General features: G+C 53.6%; 1 protein-coding gene across 2 annotated transcripts; it reads right to left on the bottom strand.

The window, feature by feature from the left end:
• Positions 1–89: 89 nt before the first annotated feature.
• LOC137603963 (echinoderm microtubule-associated protein-like 6) lies at positions 90–16,700 on the bottom strand. Of its 2 annotated transcripts, XM_068327850.1 has the most exons (44): positions 16,231–16,700; positions 15,822–16,128; positions 14,083–14,242; positions 13,870–13,968; positions 13,610–13,678; positions 13,016–13,201; positions 12,807–12,942; positions 12,659–12,732; positions 12,447–12,574; positions 12,226–12,363; positions 11,998–12,139; positions 11,091–11,205; positions 10,792–11,004; positions 10,547–10,714; positions 10,315–10,421; positions 9,973–10,091; positions 9,218–9,404; positions 9,040–9,145; positions 8,757–8,850; positions 8,569–8,669; positions 8,223–8,425; positions 8,032–8,143; positions 7,646–7,773; positions 7,225–7,366; positions 6,994–7,146; positions 6,772–6,903; positions 6,586–6,674; positions 6,336–6,512; positions 6,010–6,244; positions 5,712–5,838; positions 5,539–5,617; positions 5,090–5,219; positions 4,907–5,005; positions 4,636–4,809; positions 4,351–4,559; positions 4,081–4,238; positions 3,896–4,010; positions 3,627–3,815; positions 3,388–3,560; positions 3,135–3,297; positions 2,821–2,924; positions 2,565–2,718; positions 2,351–2,451; positions 90–2,213 (listed from the first exon to the last, which is right to left on the bottom strand). In XM_068327850.1, exons 2-44 carry the CDS (start codon positions 16,016–16,018, stop codon positions 2,189–2,191), a joined length of 5,910 nt encoding a protein of 1,969 aa, XP_068183951.1. In that variant the 5' UTR covers positions 16,019–16,128; positions 16,231–16,700; the 3' UTR covers positions 90–2,188. The 2 variants fall into 2 exon arrangements, with proteins under 2 accessions (XP_068183951.1, XP_068183950.1); XM_068327849.1 differs by having other exon boundaries at positions 6,994–7,366.
• Positions 16,701–17,477: the final 777 nt, after the last annotated feature.

Raw genomic sequence — 17,477 nt, forward strand, 5'->3', positions numbered from 1 at the left:
GGGGGGGGCGCCTCCTGAGTGAAGGAGCTAACGTTAGCATGTCTCACCTGAGCAAACAGCAGCTAACGTTAGCATCTCTGCAGCCGGCGGTACAGCTAGCATTAGCACAAAAACACTTCCTGATCCCACAGAATGAAGTCAGGATGTGATTGGCTGAGACTTGATGACATCATTAACCAAACCGTGATGGAGACGCGTTCAGAAGGACAGGAGAAATGTTTGTTCTGCACGAGTCTCTTTTAATTAGTTTGAACTTCATCACATTGTAGAAATCCACTGAAGCCACGCCCTGACCACGCCCTGACCACGCCCCAAACCTCTGGTTTAAAGGTACAGTCGTCTGAGCTTCACTTCCATCTTTATAGAAGGCGTGTCATGAATCAGGGCGTGTCATGAATCAGGGGCGTGTCATGAACCGGGGGCGTGTCATGAATCAGGGCGTGTCATGAATCAGGGCGTGTCATGAACAGGGGGCGTGTCATGAACCGGGGGCGTGTCATGAATCAGGGGCGTGTCATGAACCAGGGGCGTGTCATGAATCAGGGCGTGTCATGAATCAGGGGCGTGTCATGAACCGGGGGCGTGTCATGAATCAGGGCGTGTCATGAATCAGGGGCGTGTCATGAACCGGGGGCGTGTCATGAATCAGGGCGTGTCATGAATCAGGGCGTGTCATGAACCGGGGGCGTGTCATGAATCAGGGGCGTGTCATGAACCGGGGGCGTGTCATGAATCAGGGCGTGTCATGAACCGGGGGCGTGTCATGAATCAGGGCGTGTCATGAATCAGGGGCGTGTCATGAACCGGGGGCGTGTCATGAATCAGGGCGTGTCATGAATCAGGGCGTGTCATGAACCGGGGGCGTGTCATGAATCAGGGCGTGTCATGAATCAGGGGCGTGTCATGAAAAAGGGGCGTGTCATGAAGTTGTCTGTTCTGAGGGACCCTCTGAGGACAGACCGGGGTTTTAAAAGGTTAGCATCCAAGCTAATATGTCTGGACACGCCCCCTCATTCACTGACTATTGGTCTCCAGTCCAACCTGGTTTAGTGATTACTTCAGGGACCTCAGGAAATCTGAATGCTTCAGTCAGGTGTGTAAAACCAGTGTCTCCGGTTGCTTCATGCAGCGACGGATGAAAGTCTGAACATTGAGAGCAGCACCAGACAAAAACCACAGAAGAAGACACGAGAGGACGGAGCAGGAAGTCACATCCAGAAGGCACTTCAGTGTGAAAACAAAGAGTTCTGCTCCAGAGTCAGGAGGCGTGTCCGTCTGAGAGGCGTGTCCGTCTGAGAGGCGTGTCCGTCTGAGAGGCGTGTCCGTCTGAGAGGCGTGTCCGTATCAGAGGCGTGTCCATCTGAGAGGCGTGTCCGTATCAGAGGCGTGTCCGTCTGAGAGGCGTGTCCGTCTGAGAGACGTGTCCGTCTGAGAGGCGTGTCCGTCTGAGAGGCGTGTCCGTCTGAGAGGCGTGTCCGTATCAGAGGCGTGTCCATCTGAGAGGCGTGTCCGTCTGAGAGGCGTGTCCGTCTGAGAGGCGTGTCCGTCTGAGAGACGTGTCCGTCTGAGAGGCGTGTCCGTCTGAGAGGCGTGTCCGTCTGAGAGACGTGTCCGTCTGAGAGGCGTGTCTGTATCAGAGGCGTGTCCGTATCAGAGGCGTGTCCATCTGACACTTGGTCCGTTCTGATCTGGTTCCCCTACAAACAGTCCGTCACCCTCTGAGGGCGTTTCTCTGACGGGCCTCGAACGCAGCAGGAAAGTCAGAGAAGGTTTGAATCCAGGAATCAGGAAAACAAAAGACGTGAAACAAAGGGTTAAACAGTTCACCAGGTGTTTCAAACTAGTCTGTGTTAAACTAGTCTGTTTTTAACTAGTCTGTTTTAGTCTGTTTTAACTAGTTGTTTGTAATTAGTCAGTTTTAAACTAGTCTGTTTTAAACTAGTCTGTTTGTAACTAGTCTGTTTTTAGTCTGTTTTAACTAGTCTGTTTTAAACTAGTCTGTAACCAGTCTGTTTTAACTAGTCTGTTTGTAACTAGTGTTTTAAACTAGTCTCTTGGTTTAAATAGTCTTCTGGTTGTCCGGTCGCTTCCCTCTGATCAGGTGTGAAGTCCTTGAGGTTGTTGGTTCGAGTCCCTCTGGATCCACCTGTGGTTCTTTGGCGAGAAGCCCCTCCCACCCAGGAGGCGTCTACAGGCATCTCCACACAAACACACTGCGAACAAACAAACAAACAAATGGTAAGAGTTGGACGTCAGGCCACGCCCCATGACTCCGCGGCTATGCTAACTAGCCATGTGAAGCTAGCTCAATCCATGCGATCAGCGGGCGATGGATGGGCGATGGGCTCACCTGCAGTCGTCGCCCCCGGTGCTGACCACCTGCTGGTCCTGATGCGAGAAGCGGATGTTGGTCACGTGAGCCGAGTGTCCGAGGAAGCGCCTGTGTTTGGCCTGCAGGGACAGGAAACACCCCTCAGCTCACGCCAGGCCAGCGTCTCCTAGGCAACGGTTGATCATCCCCACACACGCACACACACACACACACACACACCAAAGCGACTCACAAACTTGTCTCTGCAGGGGAAGTCGAACAGCTTGACCAATCCGAAGTCGTCGCCCGTGACAACGTTGAGGCCGGCGTGGGAAACGCAGGCGCAGGTCACCCCGCCTCTGTCGGCGTTCCGTGGCCAAATCCCCAGAACTTCATCTCCCAGGATGCTGAGGGAGACAGGAAGTGTTGAATACTCACACATACGTGTGTGTGTGTGTGTGTGTGTGTGTGTGTGTGTGTGTGTGTGTGTGTGTGTGTGTGTGTGTTACCTGGTCCAGGTGGCCCAGGTGATCCTATCGATGGCGGTTTGGTCCACCATCAGTTTCCCTGAAGGAACCTCGAACACCTGCCGCTGGTAGGCGCCAGTGGAGACCTGTGGACACACACACACACACACACACACACACACACACACACACACACACACACACACACACACACACACACACACACACACACACACACAGACAGGTTTGACGATGCCAGTTCCACCTCCACTAAGACTCCACTCCATCCCGACAGACCAGCCCCCCTGGGGTGGAGGCGGGGCAGGGGGGGGCAGGGGGCGGGGCCACACATTGACCTGTATGTAACAGCTGTCGGCAGAGAAGTCCAGCTGCAGGATGAATTCTGGGATGTCGCTGCAGTAAACCAGCCGGTTCAGAGCCGGCCCTCCGCTCACGTCGTATACATCCACCGTCGTCTCCACCGAGCCGACCGCCAGCATCCGACGGTCCGGACTGAAGCTGCGCACACACACACACACACACACACACACACGTCGTAGCTAGTGTCGTATCTAGCATCGGTCAGGTGGCGGAGTGGGCGGAGCCTACCGGATGTCCTGGATGGCGGCGCTGCGGTCGCGCTTCTTGGCCCACATCTTCATGGTGTTGGCGAGGAGGAGGAGGAACTCGCCGTTCGTCATCCCCACCGCTAGCATCTCCCCGTCGGCGCTGTAGCTAACGCAGCGCGCCGCGTGGCCGACGCCCACTTTGTTCAGCAGCTTCTACGCAAACGAGCGGCGACGGGATCAATCGATCGACCGATTGATCGATCGATTAAATGAACGCACCTTGTCGCTGAGGTCCCACAGTCGGATGGTGGCGTCGTCGCTGGCGGTGACGCACAGCTCCTTCGTCGGATGCGTGCTCAGCCCGCACACGCCCCCGTGGGCGTGGCCGTCAAGCAGCAGGTTGGACGCCGCGTTCTTCTCCCCGACCTCGATGATCTCACCGTCTTTGGTTCCCACCAGGATCTTCCCCTGCAGACAGGAAGAGGAGGAGCTAATGAAGATGGGGCGGAGTTCGAGGAAGTCGGACGACGTCGGGCGACGCCCCTCACCTTCCCCCGGCAGACGGATCGGACACACTCCACCTGCCGGCCCGTCTCCAGCTGGAACGCCCGACAGCGCTTCATCTCCTGGTCCCACAGCTTGACGGCTCCGCCCTCTTTGGTCCTGAAATGCGTTAGCATCGGTTAGCATGTCGAAACGTTAGCACGATGAGCGGCGGCAGCGTGGGACTCACGGCCTCTCCTTGCCCCCCGTGACGATGAGCCCGTCCCTCAGCGTGGTGAACATGGTGAACACCGGCCCCGTGTGCGCCTTTGCCACCAGCCGGACGAGGCAGTGGCGCCGCCACACGTACACGTCGCCGTTGACGGCGCCGGTGAACGTCAGGTTGCTCTGAAGACGCAAAGAAAAACAAAACAAAACAGGAAGTAGAATCGCAAACATCCGCTCCTTCACTTCCTGGTTTGTTTCTGTCTCCGCTCCACAGGCCGTCGTCGCCACTCACCGCTCCGAAGGCGACCGATAGCATCGTCTGCATCCGGCCGCCCTCCAGCGTCCTGACCACGCCCTTCCTGTGCATCAGAGCTCCGCCCACTAGCGTCCAGAACTTCACCTGTTTGATTCCCGCCGACACAAACTGGGAATCCGAGTCCGGGCGGAATTCAGCCACAAACATCCGGTCCGGGTGTCCGGATTGGCTGCACACCCTGGATCCTGAGGTGGGGAGACAGCGGCGCAGGTAAGCGTGCAAACACACACACACACACACACACACACACACACGCCGTACCTTCCTGCCAGCGCCACACGGTGATGGTGTGTTCAGGGTCGACCCCCACAGACAGCAGCAGCTTCCCGGTGGCGCTGAAGTTGACGCAGCCGACGCCTTTGGGGTGGGGGCAGCGGAGGATGGACAGCGTCTGTTTGCTCATGGCGTCCCACACGTGGACGGAGGGGGTGGAGCCTACGTCAACAGTACAGAAACACCGCGCCAGAAAACCATCAGAGAGCGTCATGTGACCGGTGACATCATCGTGAATGATTTGGGGGCGTGTCCTTACCCATCTGCCCCGTGGCGATGATGTTTTTGTACTTGGGGTGTTGGTTGACGGTCAGGGTCAGGATGTCGTCGGTGTGTTCCAGGTAGAAGCTCTGAGTTCCTGCAGGAGAACAACAAAGGTCACGGGTTCGACCCCCTCAAAGGGCGACGCTACGAGTCGATGCCAAACTGTTGCCATGGTTACCGGTGCTGAGGTTGTGCACGATGGCGGTGGAGGCGGTGTGGTAGACGATGTCGGCGCCGTCGTTGAGGTAGTGGAGATTGTTACGACAATCAAACCCCCGGAACCCAAAGATGTGATCCAGAACCAGGTCCTGTTGGGGGGGGGCACGGATGAGACACAGGTGAGGAGACAGGTGAGACACAAGTGAGGAGACAGGTTAGACACAGGTGAGACAAGTGAGACACAGGTGAGGGAACAGGTATGATACAGGTGAGGACACAGGTGAGACACAGGTAAGGACACAGGTAAGGACACAGGTAAGGACATAGGTAAGGACACAGGTAAGGACATAGGTAAGGACACAGGTGAGACACAGGTAAGGACACAGGTGAGACACAGGTAAGGACACAGGTGAGGAGACAGATGACGACACAGGTGAGACACAGGTGAGACACAGGTGACAGACGTACCTCCACCAGTCTCTTCTTCTTTGAGACGTTGTTCTTCTGGAGTTTCTCAGGTTGCGGCGCTGCCCGACTCACCGCAGGCCTGGAGGATCAATCAATCAATCAATCAATCAATGCTGATGTGTTGAACCTAGCATACGCTATGCTAGTTGATATTATTAGAGTTTGCTAGCTACCTTTCCTCTGCCGACGTCTCCTTCGGCTGCTGGTGAGGTTTGGTTCCTCTCATCGCTCTGATGCTAACGGCTAACAACCTGGAGGTGTAGTCGGCCGTCCTCTCCCTCGCTACGTCGCTATCGTAGCCTACACACACACACACACACACACACACACACACACACACACACACACACACACACACACACACACATGGTGATGTCATCTCATCACCATGTGTGTATTCCTTTAAGCAAAACAACAACAAACCAACAAACAACATGGAGGGGGAGGGACCAACAACAAGGCCACGCCCACCTCCGTCCTCCTCAATGTCGTCATCCGACTCCTCGCTGTCGACGGGCGGCCGGTTGTCGCAGCTCAAAGGCCCCTCCCCCTCGCCACTGACTCCGCCTCCTCGCTCCCTGGCCCAGATCATCAGGGCGGTGTCGGCCCCGCCCACTGTCAGCAGGGCGGAGTCGTCCTGAACCCAGCAGACGTTGGTCACCTGGGCGCTGTGGCCCACGTAACGCTTGAAGCGAGCATAGCGGCCCTGGGGGGGGTGGGGGAGGACACAAACCATCATTCACACTGTTGACAGATTTAAAGGGACAGAAGACAAAGCTCCGCCTCCTCCATCGTACCCAAACCGGGTAGCGGAACAGCTTCAGGAAGCCGAAGTCGTCCCCGGTGGCGAGCAGCGTGCGGTCGCCGCTCAGGGACGCCGCGTTCACGTCGGTGATGTCGCTATGCGTTGGCCAGATCCCCTCGCAGGTGGAACCCAGAACGCACGTCCAGCTGGACCACTGGATCCGCTCCAGCTGTCAAACGACAGGAAACAGAGCTGGAGTCTCCGGATTCCCAGCGTGTCCTGAACGCATCGCCAACACTGACCTCGGCGTTTCCGATCGTTTGCCGTTTTCCCCTCGGCGCTTCGAAGAAAAGCAGCTCTTTGGCTCCGGTGTTCACCTGCAGCAGCTTACCTGCAAAGACACGGTTACCATGACGACGTCATCCTGCTAGGGGGGGAGGGGCTTAGCCACACTGTGTGCGTGGGGAAGGTCGTGCGCTGGGCCTCACCTCGGACGTCCCAGTCGATGTGCGTGATGTAGCCGCTGGCGCCGCGGCAGATCCCCACCCTCTTCCTGCTCTGCACGTCGTAGATGTCCACGAAGCCGTCGTGTGAAGCCACCGCCAGGAAACGCCCCGGGTCTGACGCCATGTGGGCGGGGAAAGCGGTGAGAGAGGATGAAGAGGCGGGGCTACAGTAGGGGTGTTCAGGATGGGGGTGGGGTCACACACCTGGAGTGAAGCGGACGTCAGAAATGGCGTCACGGCGATGGTGGAAGCTCAGCAGGTCCTCCAGCGTGTCGGCGTTCACCAGCAGAACGGCGCCGTCGCTCAGACCCACCGCCAGCGCCCCCCCATCGGGGGAGAAGGCACAGCAGCGGGCGCCTGGAACACACACACACACACACAGGGGGTTCACACACACACCAGTACCCCCCTCACACGTCCACTCTGACCTCTGACCTCTCTTCAGCTTGCGCACCGCCACCATGCGGTGATTGGACGACGTCTCCCAGAGGCGGAGCGTTTTGTCGTCGCTGACGGTCGCCGCTATCGACAGGAGGGGATGGGGGGCCAGCCCCCACACCTCACCCTCCATGTGACCCTGTGCAACCATAGGGAGACACACACACACACACACACACACACACAAAACATCAGTATGTACCAGCCAGGTGTAGTTTAGTACCAGGTGTAGGTTAGTACCAGGTGTAGGTTAGTACCAGGTGTAGGTTAGTACCAGGTGTAGGTTAGTACCAGGTGTAGGTTAGTACCAGGTGTAGGTTAGTACCAGGTGTAGGTTAGTACCAGGTGTAGTCTAGTACCAGGTGTAGGTTAGTACCAGGTGTAGGTTAGTACCTAACCCTCGGCCCTGCCCCCCTACCTGCACCAGTAGGCTCATTGGTCCAGTCTTGTCGATCTCCAGAACTTCTCCGTTGTTGGTTCCCACCAGGATGCGTCCGTGTCCCAGAGCAACGGCTCTGATGGACGGGTTGTCCTCCAGGAGGAGTCCTGTTCACATGGGGGGGAGGTGGGGGGAGTCATGTGACCATCTGTCGGACAGTAGCCCCCCAGGTGTTCCGGGAACTTGGAGAACACCTGGTCCTGTTCTCCAAGTTCAGTCCAGACCAGTTATTTCTTGTTGGGCTGAGGTTCAGGTTAGTCAGTGATTAGGTTTAAGTTAGACTGAGATTAGCTTCAGGTTAGGTTTAGCCATGGTCTGGTGGACTTTAACCTGATGAGGTTCTCGGTTCTAACGGTCGCCGGTACCTTTGGAGTTGGGGGCGAGCGCCGCCCTCTTGACGGCGTAGGTCTTCAGACATCGCTCAAACGCGTCGTCCCACAGCTCCACCACGCCATCCTTCCCCCCCGTCACAAACCCCTGAACGGAACCACGCGGTTAGCTCCCATCACGCTGGTAAACACGTCCCCAACAGAACCCCCCCCCCACCTGTCCTCACCTGGTCCAGGGGGGACATGGCGAACACCGGCCCCTCGTGGGCTTTGACCGTCTTCAGCAGCAGCGGTTCCTTCCAGACGTAAACGTCGCCGGTGGTTCCGCCGGAGAACACCAGCGTCTCACCGCGGCCGTAGCACACCGACATCATGGTCTCCGGACGGCCGACGCTCCTGAACACACCACGCCTGGAGGTCAGACCACCACCTACAGGACAGACAGGGAAGTACTCTCACAACGATGATGAAGGTGTTCTAAACCAGAGTCTTCTGGTTCCGCTGACCCCCTGACTCATTTGTCCCCGCCCCCTGACTCCTCTGGCCCCGCCCCCTGCTGTTCTAAAGCTTCACCTGCGTGTTTCCAGAACCGGATGTGTTTGATTCCCACGGTGACCAGCTTGTCCATCACAAGCGGGTGACACCTCACCACCAAGATCTTCTCGCTGTGGCCCCTGATCAGGAGACAAACAGGTGACCCAACGGCTAACATTAGCATTAGCATGTCAGTACATAGCAGCAGCGCTAGCGTCTTACGGTACCTAGCAGTGGCCAGTTTCTCCCCTCTCTTCCAGTCCCAAACCACCACTGAGTGTCCGTCGTCCACGCCCACCGACACCAGGCTCCGCCCATCAGCTGCAGGAACCAGAGGAAAAGATCTCGATGCTAACAGACATGCTAATTTACACATCTAGCTTTTAGAGTGGCAAAATTCAACTGTAATTCTGCCTGTTAGCTTCCACTGGATCATATTAGCATCTGTTAGCTACGCTATCTGATGCTAACCCACATTCGAAGCTCCGCCCCACACCTGGGCACACACACCTGAGAAGTCCAGAGCACACACCCCCCTCTGGTGGCAGCCTCTGAGCAGTGACAGACACTTGAGCGTCTGGACGTCCCACACGTGGACGGCCGGGTCCCGCCCCACCTGCACGCACACGTCACATGACCTGCTCAGAGTGTGTATGTGTGTGTGTGTGTGTGTGTGTGTGACCCCCACCTGCCCAGTCGCGGCGTAGTCCTTCAGCGGGTGGAGGCTGAGGCTCAGGATGTCGTCGTCGTGGCCGAGGTAAAAACGCTGACTGTGCGTCTCGCGGTGGTAGACCACGCCCACCGCCGCCACGTGGTACAGCACCTCCCCCCCCTGGGTGTAGAAGAGGTTGTTCCTGCAGTCGTAACCGCGGTAGCTGCACACACACACACACCCGACACACACTTCATTTGGTTTTCATGTCATTCCTGATGGAAATGAAGACACGCCCCCAAGAGCGTGATTGGTCTGGGAGTCTGTAGGCGTGGTCTCTGTGTATCGAAAATGTCAAATTAAATAAAATGTTGTGAAGTTTAGCAGATAATAATTTAAGGCCCGGCTAATAATAAATATTATCAAAAATTCATTCATAAATAATAATAATAATAGTAATGATATTAATAATGAAACACCTGTTTGAGGCTCCGCCCACCAGCAGCCAGGTAAAGATACCAGAATCTAAATCACTTCCTGCAGGTCACAGCCTGTCAATCTACTAAATGCACTCACGAAGAGCTGCACCTGCAGACTCCAAGCAGCAGGGGGCGCCAGCTCTATTACAGATTTATGTAGAAAAGGCTGGAACGCCACAGGGGCGCCGAGGCGTGGCGGTTATGATCCTAATGGTTCAGGTCTGTGATTGATCACACACACGCACACACACACACACACACACACACACACACACACACACACACACACACACACACACACACACACATTACCCGTGTACAAACTGGAGCCGGAGGCCCTGATCCGGTCCCTTCTGTCTCTTCAAGGATCCGACCTGCAGCTTCTTCTCTCTGCTCTGCTGCTGCAGGTGTGGCAGGTCCTCCTTATACACCTGAGAGCACACACACACACACACACACACACACACACACACACACACACACACACACACACACACACACACACACACACGGGAGAAAATTCGCGTAGCATATTCACTACTTCAACAAACAGCAGCGAGGATTCAGAGGAGACTCATTCCCATCACCATTAGGGCCCGCCCCCTTTCTCCAGGATGGAGCGTCACCATGGTAACAACCCAAACAGGGTCTCACCTGTCTGTCGTAGTTGATCTGCGTTTCCTGCTCGATGTCCGAGTCCAGCTCCGGGACATCTGAGCGGTCGCTGTCCGAGTCCTCGCTGTTGGAGTCGCCGCGGTCGTCTGCAAGGAGAGTGACACCTTCATGGAGAACCAGAACCTGGACTACAACCTGGGGCAGAACCAGAACCCAGACCAGAACCTGGACCACAACCTGGACCAGAACCTGGGTTCATGGGTTCCCCTACCTTGTATGTTCGGATCCAGCCCCCCCTCCACCGCCGAATCTGGCAGAAACCTCCACTGGAAGAGGGCGTGGTCGGCTCCGCCCGTGGTCAGCACCCACTGCAGGTCATGTGACCAGCGGACGTTGGTCACGTGGGCGGAGTGACCGACGTACTTCTTGAATTTGGCTCCTGGGAGAGACGACTTGGAGTTAGCAACGACAACGGGGAGGAAGAGGATCATGGGACGGGAAGAGGAAGACGGCGACCTTTCCTCAGGCAGGGGAAGCGGTACAGCTTCACCAGTCCGACATCGTCTCCCGTGGCAACCACGGCCGCCGCGCGGTTAGCGTCAACTGCATTGATTCCTGTCAGGTTGGAGTATTTGGGCCAGATGCCGCTGACTTCTGGGCCCAGGACGCCGCTCCAGGACGCCCACACCTGACCTTTGACCTCTTCCTTATTGACGACGGGCTTCCCCACTGCAGGAGGAAGAGGACGAAACTATTTACTGAGCTAGCGCTTGTGTGTTTGTAGACGCTAACGCTAAACGTGACTGGAGGCTCACTGGGCATCCGGTAGAAGAGGCGTTCTCCGGCGCCGTCGTTGGTCTGCAGCACCGAACCGTCCAGAGACCAGTCCAGGTGTGTGAGGAAGCTGCTGGACGCGCTGCACTCCCCCACCTGCAGGGGGCGCAGTGGAGTCAGTCCGACTGAGAGGACCGGGTCGGTCCCCCCAAAATCACCTCAAAATCACTAGAAAAACATTAAAAGCTCATAAAATCATGCTACTGTACAATAAATTGGAATAAAAACATGTAATCATATTAAAATACGTACGTGTAGTTCCAGTATCTACCGTTAAGCGTCACTCCTGATTCACGTAATCGTTTTAATCCAGATTAAATCCACCAGGTTTTAAGATCATCAACAACAACAGTCAGAGTAACTGTTTATGCTGATGATCCAATGATGTAAATCAACAAATTAAATGTACATTTTGTTAAGTTAAAAATATGTTGTTTTTTTACTATTACAAAACAGTAATTATTCCTGATTTTTATTTTATTTTTAGAACTTTAAAGAAATTCTTTTATTTTATAATTTATTCATAAAGCGTCTGCGATCTAGGGTAAACATCGCCAAATTATATTTGTAAATATTGATTTTTTTTTTCTGAACTATGTTAAAAATACAATGTATTTTTTGTCAGCTTAAAATATTAACTAATATTAATGTTAAAATATTAATGAAAAATACTTAAAAAATTAAAAAATATTAACTTGGAAATAATTCAAAATAACTTAAAAATATTAACTTAAAATACTAAATATTATCAAAAATCCATTCATAAATAATAATAATAATAATAATGATAACACTAGTAGTACGACTGTTTGCCCAGTATTGTTTCCAGTTCCCGGTGGAACCAGCAGGACCTTACCTGACCTCCACGCCCTTTGACCTCGGACCTACCTTCTTGTACCTCTGTGCGACGGCGTAGACGTCTACCAGCCCGTCGTTGGAGCCGACGGCGAGGTACGCCCCGTCGGGGGAGAACTTCATCTCGTGGATCACCTCCTTCCTGTCTTTGATGTGGACGACCTCCGTCATGTCTCTGAGGCGCACACACACATCCTGGTCATGTGACCTGACAGACAGGACCTGAACCCCCCTGGTCCCCCTCTCTCCCCGGTTCCCTACCTGACCCTCAGCACGGTGAAGGACCCATCCTTCATGCCCAGTGCCAGCTGGTAGCCGTCGGCGCTGAACGCCACGCTGCGTACCGCCTCCTCCATGTTGCATCGCGCCACCAGGGCATGGTCCACCAGACTCCACAACCTGGCGCACAAGACAGAGTGTTCACAGTGGTTCCCGGTATTCATCTGGAGAACCCTGGGGTTTCTGGGCTCCGATTGGCTGACCTGACGGAGCGGTCGTCGCTGCCCGTCACCGCCAGAGGCTTCTTGGGGTGGACGGCGAGCGCCCACAGCTCGCCCTCGCTGTGGCCCTGCATGATCAGCAGCGGCTTGTCCCGGTCCCTCACCATCACCTGGGCACAGGCGCAGGTGTGAGACGACGCTACACCTGAGCCTCAGGTGACGCGCCAGCCAGGGGGTGGGGCTTCTGACCTCACCTCAAAGATCTCGCTGTCCTGCGTTCCCGCCAGGATCCGGTCGGCTCGCCAGCAAACGCTCCGGACCGAGAGACCTGGTGGAGGAGGAGGATCAGAACGAGTCTCTGGGGCGGGGCTGGACTGACTCTAAGGGGCGGGGCCTCGGTACCTTTGTATCCCTGCTCGGCAGCCCGCAGGTCCACCTTGGTGATGACCTTGAAGTCGGGGTCCCACAGGCGGACGCAGCCGTCTCGCCCCCCGGTGGCGAAGCCCTCGTCGCAGGCGTACATGCTGAAGATCCCCGCCTACAACGACACACACCGGGTTCAGCCCATCGCATGACCTCTGCGTGACCTCTAAACTCAGGTGTGACCTCACTCCGTGGGCCCCCGGGACCGTCTGCATCAGGTTGAGGCCCCTCCAGACGTAGACGTCCCCGTTCAGGGCCCCCGAGTACGTCAGCTCCTCCTTCGCCACGGCGACGCACAGGATGGTCTGCAGGTCGCCCGCCTTCCCGAAGACGCCCCGCCGGGGCGAGAGGGCGTTCCCGCAGAGAGACCAGAACTACACAACAAACAGACAAACAGACAAACAAACAAACAAACAAACATTTTGACATTTGAATAGTGACTGTTGTGTTCTATTGTGTTCTACTGGATTCTATTGGGTTCTGTTAGACTCTATTGGGTTTTATTGTGTTCTATTTGGTTTTATTGTGTTCTATTGTGTTTTATTTTGTTCTACTGGATTCTATTGGGTCTTATTGTGTTCTATTTTGTTGTATTGTGTTCTATTGGTTTCTATTGGGTTTTATTGTGTTCTCTTGGGTATTATTGTGTTCTATTGTGTTCTATTGTGATCTATTGGGTTTTATTGTGTTCTGTTGGGTTTTATTGTGTTCTATTGCGTTCTATTGGGTTCCATTGTGTTCTACTGGGTTTTATTGTTTTGTATGGGGTTCTATTGTGTTACCTTGATGTGTTTGACTCCACAGCTCACCAGACGGTTCTGCTGGAATGGATCCCAACAGACATCAAAGATCTGGGTGAAAGAACACATGTCAACTGAAGAACTGAAGAAGTCTCCTGGATGAGAGACGAAACGTCTTCAAGAAACATCCAGTGGATCGACAGCTTTTGGATAATCATGACCTGGATGACTGAGAACCTACACGGACAACACATGTTACCACACACACACACACACACACACACACACACACACACACACACCCTGTCTGAGTGTCCGCTGGCGGTGGCCAGGATCCTCCCTCTCTTCCACTCCCAGATACACAACGTGTTTTTAGCGTCCAGGCCGACCGAAGCTAAACGCTGGAGAGAGAAATTTTTCATGATTTTATTTTTAAACATCTTATAATTGAGTTCATGATCATCGTGTGTGTGTGTGTGTGTGTGTGTGTGTGTGTGTGTGTGTGTGTGTGTCACCTGTCCGTCGCCGCTGAATGCGAGGCAGGCGATGCCGTGTGTGTGTCCGTCCCGCAGCAGAGAGACGGTCTGGACGCTGAAGGAGTCCCACACACAGATGTAGGGATCCTTTCCCACCTGACCCGTCGCCACCAGGGAACGCTCCGGGTGCAGCGCCAGGCTGAGGGGGCGGGACATGGGGCAGAGACATATATATATACACACATATATATACATTTAACACTCCTCTGTCTCAGATTAGAGCTAGAAACTCACACACACACACACACACACACACACACACACACACACACACACACACACACACACACACACACACACCTGAGTTCACATTTGATTGGCTGTCTTTATTATCTATTCAGTATTTTCAATTAACTTATTTTAATTCACCTGATTTTTAACCTCAAGCCGGACTTTTATTTTGGAAATATGACCCTCGAAGGGTCCTCAAAGCGCTTCAGCAGTACGACTAAAAACATGTACATGTTTAAAACATACGTGCGTTTCTACATTGAGAAACAGAATATAGTTTTGGTTTCTTTACATGTTTAAAAAAAATGACATTTGTAAAAAAAACAACAAATCCAATTAAAAAAAAAGAAAGTGATTGTCGTTGCCGGCGGCGACAGAAGGAATAAATTTATTTATTTAGTGAGTCACATCTTGTGATTAATGCTGTAAACATCGCATCCTTCTTATTTATTATGTATTTATTATTTACATCCGACTGCTTTTCCCTTCTGATGACCTCTGACCTCCACACGACCTCACACTAACAGTGACTGTGTTTCCTGTTTCAGAGCAGCAAACCTAATTCAAACCTGAAGGTGAGTTCATTCAGGCTATTTATAGCCGCTGCTATAAATAGCCTCGTCCTGTGTGTGTGTGTGTGTGTGTGTGTGTGTGTGTGTGTGTGTGTGTGTGTGAGTCAGGTTCTGCCAGCAGGCAATGAGACAGACGCCTGTAGAGACCATAATAATAATAATAATAATAACACTAATAATACTAGTACATGCTAAGCTAACAGCTAACAGCTAATGCTAGCATACAGCCACTCTGGTGAGGCGTTTAGCTTCCAGGCCACAGAAGGTCGAAGGTCGTTGACCTCTACCGACTTTTGGATTCAGGTAGAAAAGAGGAAGCGAGGTAACGCTCCCGCAGCATCCGATTGGAGGTCCTGACGGATGCTATTCATTAGCTCCGCCCCCCCGGCGCTGGAGGCCTCAGCAGGAGGAAGAAAGGAGCGCCTCTCTCTGCTTTTCAGAGAACCTGATGGATTTAACGCTTCACGGAGCCTCAGACGGCGTCTCAGCGGGAGGCGGCGAGTCGAGACCCGCTGGTCAGCGCAGATATGACCATATAAGGTTATGATCAGACCGACCAATCAGGAAGGTCCACCGGGGTTCATCTCCAGGAGGTGTCAAGAGGAGATACAGGAGCCTCCTGGAGTACAGGGAGGTGAAACGCAGGAGGAGGAGCTTCTTACTGTGGGTGGGGCCAAGCTTGTTCAACACAGATGACCTACAACAACCTACACCAACGTACACCCGACCTACACAAACGTACACCCGACCTACACCCGACCTGCAGCTGAGGTAAATCCTGGATTTAACCGGTTAACTTGAACCTGTTTAGTTTAGAACACCTCCATCCCCCCAGCGGCACGCAGACAGCTCTAACCACCCCCCCACTCCACCGGCGCCTGCATGTGATTGGCTGTCTGTGACAGACAGTCTGACCTGATGATGTCATCGTTGTGCCCCAGGTAGAACCTCTGGCTGTGCTCGCGGGTGTTGTAGACCACGCCCACCCCTGCCACAAAGTACACCACCTCCTTCCCGGCGGTGTAGTACAGGTTGTTCCGGCACTGGTGCCCCCGGTAGCCGTAGACCCAGTCCAGCCGGAGCCGGCACCCCGGGGCGCTGCGGTCCGACATGCTGACTCAGCTGAAGGGACGCACTCCCCTGCAGCGCCCCCTCTGGGATACTCCGGGATCAGGTCTCAGTTGGGGGTCTGGGTCCAAGAGTTTTCATGGGTTCTTCTTCTCTGGGGGGAGCAGACAAAAAACATCTTGATGATGATGATGATGATTGAGTAATCAGATTACACTACTCTTTTATGAGTAATCCAGGTTTGCTCCCATCATACCTTGTGCTTCTTAACGGCGTCCCCTCAGATGTTCTCCTGGGTTCTTCCTGGTTCCTTTGCCTTTTCTCATGTTTTTTTTTTTTCCAGAAATCTGAATCTGATGGACCAGATTATAATCCAGCTCTAATCCCCCCCATCACCCACCCACATCCGCCCCTGAGTCCACGTCCACCGCTCCGGGACCACCAGCACGGATCGGTTCTGGTGTCAGAATCACTATTCTCCCCCACCGGAGACAAGAGGAGGTCGCCCCCCGCGGATGATGCTCCCCCAGCGGGCAGCGGAGGTGGGAGTCGCCGGGCTCAGCCCGCAGCATCCCGGCGGGAGGACCGTCCTGACTCCCCGCGGGAGGAGCGCATCCTTCCCCGGCCACAGGCGGCTCAGCTGGTCGGTGAGATGCCCGGTGACCGGAGACCCTGCCCGAGCACCGACCCCCCGCACCGGGACGTCTTAACGCTGCTTTTCCGACTCACGACGTTCAACTCAAAAAGGGTGAGAAGAACTTCCGTTAACGACTCCACCAAAATAAAAGCATTCGAAGGCAAACAGCCAACCGCGTCATCAATAAATCTGGAGCCGTGGGCAAAGATCCAACCACGTGATTCTGACTGACGTCACGTGGGTCAGGTTAATCATAACTGACCCAGTTTTAGTAGAAGAATGATAAAACCAGACAGGGTTGTCAAAGGTTGTTGGTTGAAAATCAAGTTTATTATTATTAAAATATATTCGTTTAATCTCCGGGTTGCATTTTATGTTGAATATTTTACTTCAGTGAGAAAAAACAGCAAACAGCTGTTGCATTTTATTTTGAAGGTCCAATCCCTACACTTCCGTGTTGATTGTGGCGAGATGTTAGAAGTGATGGAGAGACAACACCCGACTCCGATGCCGTGAAGGATTGTGGGACTGTGTGTTTTCATCAGTGACCAGTCAGAGATGTGAAAACTACAAATCCCAGCAGTAGAGGAGTTAAGAGGTTAGTTAATCAAACTAGTATTTAAACCACAACATACTAGATAGAAGAAGAGACTAGTTTAAACACATGAAAGAGGAGAGACTAGTTTAAAACACCTAAAGAAGAGTCTAGTTTAAACACCTGATGAAGAGACTAGTTTAAAACACCTGAAGAGACTAGTTTAAAACAACTGATGAAGAGACTAGTTTAAACACCTGAAGAAGAGACTAGTTTAAAACACCCGAAGAAGAGACTAGTTTAAAACACCTGAAGAAGAGACTAGTTTAAA

This window comes from Antennarius striatus, chromosome 11, assembly GCF_040054535.1.
Source record: "Antennarius striatus isolate MH-2024 chromosome 11, ASM4005453v1, whole genome shotgun sequence".
In the NCBI taxonomy this organism is placed as follows: Eukaryota; Metazoa; Chordata; class Actinopteri; order Lophiiformes; family Antennariidae; genus Antennarius; species Antennarius striatus.

What these genes read in the sequence shown, in the direction of transcription:
- LOC137603963 (XM_068327849.1), bottom strand. Translation starts at nt 16,018, where the DNA reads ATGTCGGACCGCAGCGCCCCGGGGTGCCGGCTCCGGCTGGACTGGGTC. An exon ending in CATCGACTGGGACGTCCGAG is followed by an intron (nt 6,675 to 6,771) that starts GTGAGGCCCAGC and finishes GTGTCTTTGCAG; the next exon opens with GTAAGCTGCTGCAGGTGAAC. An exon ending in AGAAGAAGAGACTGGTGGAG is followed by an intron (nt 5,220 to 5,538) that starts GTACGTCTGTCA and finishes CCCCCCCAACAG; the next exon opens with GACCTGGTTCTGGATCACAT.